The 10,445-nt window shown below is 49.2% G+C and overlaps 1 protein-coding gene across 1 annotated transcript in view; it reads right to left on the bottom strand.

The window, feature by feature from the left end:
- LOC131570677 (serine protease 53-like) overlaps positions 1-9,643 on the bottom strand; it is a 22,131-nt gene extending 12,488 nt beyond the window's left edge. Inside the window, exons 1-3 of the mRNA XM_058823049.1 lie at positions 9,442-9,643; positions 7,912-7,950; positions 3,969-4,137 (exon numbers count right to left, since the gene is read on the bottom strand). Of these exons, the coding sequence (XP_058679032.1) occupies positions 3,969-4,137; positions 7,912-7,950; positions 9,442-9,499 (266 nt within the window). The 5' untranslated portion in view covers positions 9,500-9,643. The remainder of the gene's footprint in view (positions 1-3,968; positions 4,138-7,911; positions 7,951-9,441) is intronic.
- Between the last annotated feature and the right edge of the window lie 802 nt (positions 9,644-10,445).

The following is a 10,445-nucleotide window of genomic DNA, read 5'->3' as shown; positions in this document are numbered from 1 at the left end:
CCCAAACTAATCACAGAATCCACCCCAAAATTCACCCCAAAATCAGCAAGATTCACCCCAAAATTCACCCCGCAATTACCACAAAAGTCGCCCCAAAACAATTATCACAAAACCACCACAGAATTGTCCAAAAAAAAAAAAAAAAAAATCACCCCAAAAATCACCCAAAACCACCGAAATTCACCCCAAAATGATCCCAAATCCCCCCTTAAGGCCCCTGAAAATGTTCCTAAACCCCCCCGAAACGGCCCCAAATCCCCTCGAAATGCTCCTAAATCCCCTGAAATCCCCCCAAAAAAACTCCACCCAAACGGTCCCAAATCCCCTCAAAATTGCCCCAAAAATGCTCCTAAATCCCTCCTGAAATCCCCCCAAAACCTCCACCCAAACGGTCCCAAATCCCCTCAAAATTGCCCCAAAAAGGCTCCTGAACCCCCTGGGCTCACCCCGCGCCGCTGGCGCTCACCAGGCTGCCCCAAAATCCGCCCAAAACCACCCAAAAAAAGCCCCCGGACCGACACTGAAACGCTCCCAAATCCCCTAAAGCAACCCCCCAAACCCTCCCGGAGAGCTCCTAAACCCCCCCAAAAACCCCCCCCAAAAACCCCCCCAGAAACCCCCCCAGAAACCACCCCAAAAAACCCCCCCAAAACCCCCCCAAAAACCCCCCCAGAAACCACCCCAGAAACCACCCCAAAAACCCCCCGAAAAAACGCTCAAAAACCCCCCCAAAAACCACCCCAAAAACCCCCCCAGAAACCACCCCAAAAACCCCCCCAAAAAACCCCCCCAAAAACCCCCCCAAAAACCCCCCCAGAAACCACCCCAGAAACCCCCCGAAAAAAACCCCAAAAACCACCCCAAAAACCCCCCCAGAAACCACCCCAAAAACCCCCCCCAAAAACCACCCCAAAAACCCCCCCAGAAACCACCCCAGAAACCCCCCGAAAAAAACCCCAAAAACCACCCCAAAAACCCCCCAGAAACCCCCTAAAAACCCCCCCAAAAACCCCCCCAAAAACCCCCCCAGAAACCACCCCAAAAACCACCCAGGAAACCACCCCAAAAACCACCCCAGAAACCCCCCCAAAAACCACCCCAAAAACCCCCCGAAAAAACCCTCAAACCCCCCCCCAGAAACCCCCCCAAAAACCCCCAAAAGCCACCCCAAAAACCCCCCCAAAAACCCCCTCAAAAAACCCCCCAAAAAACCCCGAAAACCACCCCAAAAACCCCCAAAAACCACCCCAGAAACCACCCCAAAAACCCCCCCAAAAACTCCCAAAAACCACCCTAAAACCCCCAAAAACCGCCCCAAAAACCACCCCAAAACCACCCCAAAAACCCCCCCAAAAACCCCCTAAAACTGCTCCGAAATTCCCCCAAACTCCCCCAAAATGACCCCAAAACGCTCCTAAATCCCTCCCAAAACGCTCCTAAAGCCCCTGGGCTCACCCCGTGAAGCCGCGCGCCGCGGTCAAATCCCCAAAAATCACCCCAAACCCCCCCAAAACCCCCCAAAACTCCCCCAAAATGCTCCTAAATCCCCTCAAAATGCCCCAAAATGACCCCAAAATGCTCCTAAATCCCCTCAAAATGCCCCAAAACGCCCCAAACCCCCCTTTTCTCACCCCGTGAAGCCGCGCGCCGCGGTCAGCACCCACTCGGGGGTCACCAGGGACCCCAAACCCCCCTGAAACCCCCCCAAAAACTCCCCCAAAATGCTCCTAAATCCCCTCAAAATGCCCCAAAACTCCCCCAAAATGCTCCTAAATCCCCTCAAAATGCCCCAAAATGCCCCAAAACGCCCCAAAACCCCCCTTGTCTCACCCCGTGAAGCCGCGCGCCGCGGTCAGCACCCACTCGGGGGTCACCAGGGACCCCAAACCCCCCTGAAACCCCCCCAAAAACTCCCCCAAAATGCTCCTAAATCCCCTCAAAATGCCCCCAAAACTCCCCCAAAACGCCCCAAACCCCCCTGTCTCACCCCTGGAAGCAGTGCGCCGCGGTCAGCACCCACTCTGGCGTCACCAGGGACCCCAAACCCCCCTGAAACCCCCCAAAAACTCCCCCAAAATGCTCCTAAATCCCCTCAAAATGCCCCAAAATGCTCCTAAATCCCCTCAAAATGCCCCAAAACGACCCCATAAAGGCTCCTAAACCCCTTTGTCTCACCCCGTGAAGCCGCGCGCCGCGGTCAGCACCCACTGGGGGCTCACCAGGGACCCCAAACCGCCCTGAAACCCCCCAAAATAACCCCATAAAGGCTCCTAAATCCCCTCAAAATGCCCCAAAATGCCCCAAAATGCTCCTAAATCCCCTCAAAATGCCCCCAAAACTCCCCCAAAATGCCCCAAAACCCCCCTTGTCTCACCCCTGGAAGCCGCGCGCCGCGGTCAGCACCCACTCTGGCGTCACCAGGGACCCCAAACCCCCCTGAAACCCCCCAAAAACTCCCCCAAAATGCTCCTAAATCCCCCCAAAATGCCCCAAAATGCCCCAAAATGCCCCAAAACGCCCCAAAAGCCCCTTTTCTCACCCCTGGAAGCCGCGCGCCGCGGTCAGCACCCACTCGGGGCTCACCAGGGACCCCAAATGTCCCTGAAACCCCCCAAAACTCCCCCAAAATGCTCCTAAATCCCCTCACAACCCCCCAAAACTCCCCCAAAATGCTCCTAAATCCCCTCAAAATGCCCCAAAACGCCCCAAAATGCCCCAAAACGCCCCAAAACCCCCCTGTCTCACCCCTGGAAGCCGCGCGCCGCGGTCAGCACCCACTCGGGGCTCACCAGGGACCCCAAACGCCCCTGAAAGCCCCCCAAAAACTCCCCCAAAATGCTCCTAAATCCCCTCAAAATGCCCCAAAATGCCCCAAAACGCCCCAAAACCCCCCTTGTCTCACCCCGTGAAGCCGCGCGCCGCGGTCAGCACCCACTCTGGCGTCACCAGGGACCCCAAACTCCCCTGAAAGCCCCCCAAAACTCCCCCAAAATGCTCCTAAATCCCCCCAAAATGCCCCAAAATGCCCCAAAATGCCCCAAAACGCCCCAAAAGCCCCTTTTCTCACCCCTGGAAGCCGCGCGCCGCGGTCAGCACCCACTCGGGGCTCACCAGGGACCCCAAATGTCCCTGAAACCCCCCAAAACTCCCCCAAAATGCTCCTAAATCCCCTCACAACCCCCCAAAACTCCCCCAAAATGCTCCTAAATCCCCTCAAAATGCCCCAAAACGCCCCAAAATGCCCCAAAACGCCCCAAAAGCCCCCTGTCTCACCCCTGGAAGCAGTGTGCCGCGGTCAGCACCCACTCAGGGCTCACCAGGGACCCCAAACGCCCCTGAAACCCCCCAAAACTCCCCCAAAATGCTCCTAAATCCCCCCAAAATGCCCCAAAATGCCCCAAAACGCCCCAAAAGCCCCTTTTCTCACCCCTGGAAGCCGCGCGCCGCGGTCAGCACCCACTCGGGGCTCACCAGGGACCCCAAACCCCCCTGAAAGCCCCCCAAAAACTCCCCCAAAATGCTTCTAAATCCCCTCAAAATGCCCCAAAACTCACCCAAAAGGCTCCTAAATCCCCCCAAAACGCCCCAAAACCCCCCTGTCTCACCCCTGGAAGCAGTGCGCCGCGGTCAGCACCCACTCAGGGCTCACCAGGGACCCCAAACCCCCCTGAAAGCCCCCCCAAAACTCCCCCAAAATGCTCCTAAATCCCCCCAAAACTCCCCCAAAAGGCTCCTAAATCCCCCCAAAACTCCCCAAAATGCCCCAAACCCCCCTTGTCTCACCCGTGGAAGCAGCGCGCCGCGGTCAGCACCCACTCGGGGCTCACCAGGGACCCCAAATGCCCCTGAAACCCCCCCAAAACTCCCCCAAAATGCTCCTAAATCCCCTCACAACCCCCCAAAAGGCTCCTAAATCCCCTCAAAATGCCCCAAAACGCCCCAAAACGCCCCAAACCCCCCTGTCTCACCCCTGGAAGCAGTGCGCCGCGGTCAGCACCCACTCGGGGGTCACCAGGCTGCCCCCGCACTGGTGCCCCCCCCGCAGCTGCAGGCTGACCGCCCACGGCCACCGGCCCGGCCGAGCGTCCGAGCCGCCGACCACGCGGCCGCGGGCACGGGAGTGACCACACTGCGACCCTGGAAAACGGGTTTGGGAACATTTATAGGGGGTTTGGGAACATTTATGGGGGATTAGGGACATTTATGGGGGTTTAGGAACATTTATGGGGGTTTGGGACATTTATAGGGGGTTTGGGACATTTATGGGGGATTAGGGACAATTATGGGGGTTTAGGAACATTTATAGGGGGTTTGGGAACATTTATAGGGGGTTTGGGAACATTTATAGGGGTTTAGGAACGTTTATAGGGGGTTTGGGACATTTATAGGGGTTTAGGAACATTTATAGGGGATTTAGGGACATTTATAGGGGTTTAGGAACATTTATGGGGGTTTAGGAACATTTATAGGGGTTTGGGAACGTGGTTAGGGGGTTTAGGGACATTTATAGGGGGTTTGGGAACATTTATAGGGGATTAGGGACGTTTATAGGGGGTTTAGGAACATTTATAGGGGTTTAGGAACATTTATAGGGGGTTTAGGGACATTTATAGGGGGTTTAGGAACGTGGTTAGGGGGTTTGGGAACATTTATAGGGGTTTAGGAACGTTTATAGGGGTTTAGGAACATTTATAGGGGTTTAGGAACATTTATAGGGGATTTAGGGACATTTATAGGGGTTTAGGAACATTTATAGGGGGTTTAGGAACGTGGTTAGGGGGTTTAGGGACATTTATGGGGGTTTAGGAACCTGGTTAGGGGGTTTGGGAACATTTATAGGGGTTTAGGAACATTTATAGGGGATTTAGGGACATTTATAGGGGTTTAGGAACATTTATGGGGGTTTAGGAACATTTATAGGGGTTTAGGAACATTTATAGGGGTTTAGGAACATTTATAGGGGGTTTAGGGACATTTATAGGGGTTTAGGAACATTTATAGGGGTTTAGGAACCTTTTTGGGCGGGATTAGGGGATTTAGGAACCTTTTTCAGCAGGATTAGGGGATTTAGAAACATGATTAGGAGACTTAGGAACATTTATAGGGGATTTAGGAACCGGATTAGGGGATTTAGGAACATTTATAGCGGATTTAGGAACCTTTTTGGGCGGGATTAGGGGATTTAGGAACACGATTAGGGGATTTAGGAACATTTATAGGGGGTTTAGGAACACGATTAGGGGATTTAGGAACCTTTTTGGGCGGGATTAGGGGATTTAGGAACCTGTTTGGGATGAAATTTGGGTGGTTTGGGATCGATTTTGGGGCATTTCGGGGGGGGGGGGGCGTGATTTTGTGGGTGATTTAGGGGATTTAGGGGCATTTTTTGGGTGATTTAGGGGATTTAGGAACATTTTTTGGGTGATTTAGTGGATTCAGGGGCATTTTTTGGGTGATTTAGGGGATTTAGGAACATTTTTTGGGTGATTTAGGGGATTTAGGGGCATTTTTTGGGTGATTTAGGGGATTTAGGAACATTTTTTGGGTGATTTAGTGGATTCAGGGGCATTTTTTGGGTGATTTAGGGGATTCAGGGGCATTTTTTGGGTGATTTAGGGGATTTAGGAACATTTTTTGGGTGATTTAGTGGATTCAGGGGCATTTTTTGGGTGATTTAGGGGATTTAGGAACATTTTTTGGGTGATTTAGTGGATTCAGGGGCATTTTTTGGGTGATTTAGGGGATTCAGGGGCATTTTTTGGGTGATTTAGGGGATTTAGGAGCATTTTTTGGGTGATTTAGTGGATTCAGGGGCATTTTTTGGGTGATTTAGGGGATTCAGGGGCATTTTTTGGGTGATTTAGGGGATTTAGGAGCATTTTTTGGGTGATTTAGTGGATTTAGGGGCATTTTTTGGGTGATTTAGTGGATTTAGGGGCATTTTTCGGGTGATTTAGGGGATTTAGGAACATTTTTCGGGTGATTTAGGGGATTCAGGAACATTTTTTGGATGATTTAGGGGATTTAGGGGCATTTTTTGGGTGATTTAGTGGATTCAGGGGCATTTTTTGGGTGATTTAGGGGATTCAGGAGCATTTTTTGGATGATTTAGGGGATTTAGGAACATTTTTTGGGTGATTTAGGGGATTTAGGAACATTTTTTGGGTGATTTAGGGGATTTAGGAGCATTTTTTGGGTGATTTAGTGGATTCAGGGGCATTTTTTGGGTGATTTAGGGGATTCAGGGGCATTTTTTGGGTGATTTAGGGGATTTAGGAGCATTTTTTGGGTGATTTAGTGGATTCAGGGGCATTTTTTGGGTGATTTAGGGGATTCAGGGGCATTTTTTGGGTGATTTAGGGGATTTAGGAGCATTTTTTGGGTGATTTAGGGGATTTAGGGGCATTTTTTGGGTGATTTAGTGGATTTAGGGGCATTTTTCGGGTGATTTAGTGGATTTAGGAACATTTTTCGGGTGATTTAGGGGATTCAGGAACATTTTTTGGATGATTTAGGGGATTTAGGAACATTTTTTTGGTGATTTAGGGGATTTAGGAGCATTTTTTGGGTGATTTAGGGGATTCAGGAGCATTTTTTGGGTGATTTAGGGGATTTAGGAACATTTTTGGGTGATTTAGGGGATTCAGGAACATTTTTTGGGTGATTTAGTGGATTTAGGAGCATTTTTTGGGTGATTTAGGGGATTTAGGAACGTGATTAGGGGGTTTGGGAACCATTTTGGGGGGTTTAGGAACCATTTTGGGGGGATTTAGGAACATTTTGGGGGGTTTCAGGGTCGGATTAGGGGATTTAGGAACAGTTTTTTGGGGGTTTCGGGGATTCAGGAGCCCTTTTTGGGGCGGGATCGAGGGGATTTAGGAACATTTCTGGGCTGGGACTTTTTGGGGGTTTCTGGGGGCGGTTTTGGGGTCAATTTTGGGGGATTTGGGCTCTTTTGGGGGGGGTTTTGGGGGTGATTTTGGGGGGCATTTTGGGGTGAATTTTGGGGATTTTGGGGTGAATTTTGGGGGGGTTTTGGGGTGAATTTTGGGGGGGGTTTTGGGGTGAATTTTGGGGATTTTGGGGTGAATTTTGGGGGGGTTTTGGGGTGAATTTTGGGGATTTTGGGGTGAATTTTGGGGGGTTTTTGGGGTGAATTTTGGGGATTTTGGGGTGAATTTTGGGGGGGTTTTGGGGTGAATTTTGGGGGATTTGGGCTCTTTCGGGGGGCGTTTTGGGGGGGATTTTGGGGTGAATTTTGGGGATTTTGGGGTGAATTTTGGAGTGGATTTCGAGGGTTTTGGGGTGGAATTTGGGGGATTTTTAGGATGAATTTTGGGGTGAATTTCGGGTTTTTGGGTACCTTTGGGGATTTTTGGGGTGAATTTTGGGGATGATTTTGGGGTGGATTTGGGGGTTTTTGGGGTGCAATTTGGGGTGGAATTTGGACGAATTTTGGGGTGAATTTCGGGGTTTTTGGGTCCCTGTGGGGATTTTTGGGGTGAATTTTGGGGTTTTTGGGGCCCCTTTTTCCCCACTTCCCATTTTTGGGGCCCCTCCCCCCACCCGCCCCTCCCCCCCCCCAATTCCGGGGTTGCGACAGAGGTGGGGGAGGGGCGGGGGGAGATTTGGGGTTCCTCAAATCCCAAATTTTGGGGGTTTTTGCCCCATTTTTGGGGGTTTTTCCCCCATTTTTGGGATTTTCTTCCCAATTTTTGGGGCATTTTTTGGGTCCCTTTTCCCATTTTTTTTTTTTTATTTTTCCCCCTCATTTTTGGCGTTTTTTACCCCAAATTTTTGGGTAATTGTCCCCATTTTTTTGTTATTTTTTTTAACTTAAGGTTTTCTTTTTGGATTTTTCCCCATTTCCAGCCCCTCATGAATATTCAGAGCCTCATTTGCATAACTCACATTCTGACTCCGCCTCCGCCTCGGCGCCGCTCCCGGAGCCTTTGGGGGAAAATTGGGAAAATTTGGTCAATTTGGGGAATTTTGGGGAAAATTTGGGCAATTTTGGGAGAAATTTTGAGGAAATTTTTGGTGAATTTTGGGGAAAATTTTTGGGTGAATTTTTGTTGAATTTTGGGGAAATTTTGGGGGAATTTTTTGGGTTTTTTGGTGAATTTTTAGGCATATTTTGGGGGATTTTGGGGGGGATTTTTAGTGGGAATTTTGGAGAAATTTTAGAAGAATTTTTTTTTTTTTAATTTTGGGAGAAACTTTGGGGGAATTTTGGGGTGAATTTTGGGGATTTTCGGTGACTTTTTCATGAATTTCGGAGGAATTTTTGGGTGAATTTTGGGGGGAATTTTTGGGTGAATTTTGGGGGGGATTTAGTGCAAATTTCGGGTGAATTTTGGATTAATTTTCCGCGAATTTTTGGGGGAATTCTTTTGTGAATTTTGGGGGGAATTGGGGGAAATTTTTTTTTTTGTGATTTTTTTTGTGGGAATTTTGGGTGAATTTTGGGTGAATTTTGGGTGAATTTCTCGTGATTTTTGGGAGGTTTTTTAGGGGATTTTTCCCCGCCCCTCCCCCACCGCCCCGGGCTCATTTTTGGGGTTTTTTTGTGCCCCTCCCCCCCCCCCCCCCCCCGGGTGATTTTTGGGGTTTTTTGGGGCCGGTCCGACCGGCCCTGAGGCCCCGCCCCCGACGCTCGGCCCCAAAATAAACCCCAAAAAAACCCAAAATCCCAAAATAACCCTAAAATAAACCCCAAAAAAACCCAAAATCCCGACAGGCCCAAAATATCCTCAAAAAACCCCCAAAAATCCCAAAAACCCTCAAAGAAATCCCAAAAAAAACCCTCAAAAAATCCAAAATAAAAGAGAAAAAAGAGAAACTCCCAAAATCCCCAAATCTTCCTCCTCAAAACCTCCAAAAAGTCCCAAAATCGTCTCAAAACTGCCTAAAAAACCCCAAAATAAACCCTAAAAAAATCCCCTAAACTCCCTCCAAAAATATCCCAAATAAAGCCCTAAAAAAAAACCCCCCAAAATCCCCCAAAACCCTCCAAAAAAACCCCGAAAAAATTCCCAAAAAGCTGAAAAAGATCCCAAAAAAACCTCCCAAAAAACCCTTTAAAATTCCCTATAACCCCTAAAAATTCCCCCCAAAAATCCCCCCAAAATTCCCCTAAAAAAAAACCCCAAACCCCCAAATCCCCAAAATCTCAACAAACCCAAAAAAAAAAACCCCAAAAAAAACCCCCAAAAATCTTCAAAAAACCCCCAAAACTCCGTCCGAAAATTCCCCTCAAAACCCCAAAAATCCCCCCAAAAAATCCCCCCAAAACCCCTAAAAAACCCCAAAAACTCCCTAAAAAACCCAAAAAAATTAAAAAAAAAATTCCCCTAAAAACCCCCCAAACCCCAATCACCCCAAAATCCCCTCAGAAAACCCCAAAAAAACCCAAAATCCCCCGAAATTCCCCAAACTCACGGACGAGCAGCAGCAGCAGCAGCAGCGGCGCGAGCGCTGTCGGGACCTGTCGCGACATGGGGGGAGGGGCGGGGGGGAGGGGATTTGGGGCAATTTCGGGACTTTTGGGGATTTTTTTGGGATTTTTTTGGGTTTTTTTTGGGGTTTTTGGGGTCCAGGCCTCGGCCGCGACTTTTGGGGCGACTTGTGGGGCGCCCCAAGCCCCGCCCACCGCGCCCTGGCCACGCCCCTCCGAGGAAACCACGCCCCTTTATTTAAATTTTTGTTATGGTACGCCCCCTCAGTTGAAGCCACGCCCCTTTATTTAAATCTCATCCGGCAATGTGGAAACCACGCCCCTTTATTTAAATTTTTTAACCGCCCCTGTGGAAGCCACGCCCCTTTATTTAAATTTTAACCTCATCTGTGGAAGCCACGCCCCTTTATTTAAATTTTAACCTCATCTGTGGAAACCACGCCCCTTTATTTAAATTTTAACCGCCGCTGTGGAAGCCACGCCCCTTTATTTAAATTTTAACCGCCGCTGTGGAAGCCACGCCCCTTTATTCGTGAGGGCGAACTTCGGGATCTTTGAGGTAAAATTTGGGGTAAAATTTGGGGTTTTTTGAGGTAAAATTTGGTTTTTTTGAGGTAAATTTGGCTTTTTTGAGGCAAATTTGGCTTTTTTGAGGTAAATGTTGGGGCGTTTTGGGGATTTTTTGGGGGAATTTGGGATTTTCGGGGTAAATTTTGGGGTGGGTTTGGGTAAATGTCGGATTTTGAGGGGAAATCTGGGGTTTTTGAGGTGAAATTTGGGGGAAATTCGGGATTTTCGGGGCAAGTTCGGGAGTTTGGGATGAAATTTGGGGGTTTGGGGTGAAATTTGTGGTAAAATTCGGGATTTTTGGGCTGGATTTGGGGTGGATTTTGGAGCAATTTTGGGGTCCGTTCCCAAAACCCCTCCCCCAAATTCCCAAATAATTCCCAATTAATTTCCAATTAAAATTCCCAAAAAATACCCCAAT

The sequence above is a fragment of the Ammospiza caudacuta genome, chromosome 37 (assembly GCF_027887145.1).
Source record: "Ammospiza caudacuta isolate bAmmCau1 chromosome 37, bAmmCau1.pri, whole genome shotgun sequence".
Lineage (NCBI taxonomy): Eukaryota > Metazoa > Chordata > Aves > Passeriformes > Passerellidae > Ammospiza > Ammospiza caudacuta.
The sequence above is the reverse complement of the archived record's forward strand: the minus strand, read 5'-3'. Positions and strand labels throughout refer to the sequence as shown.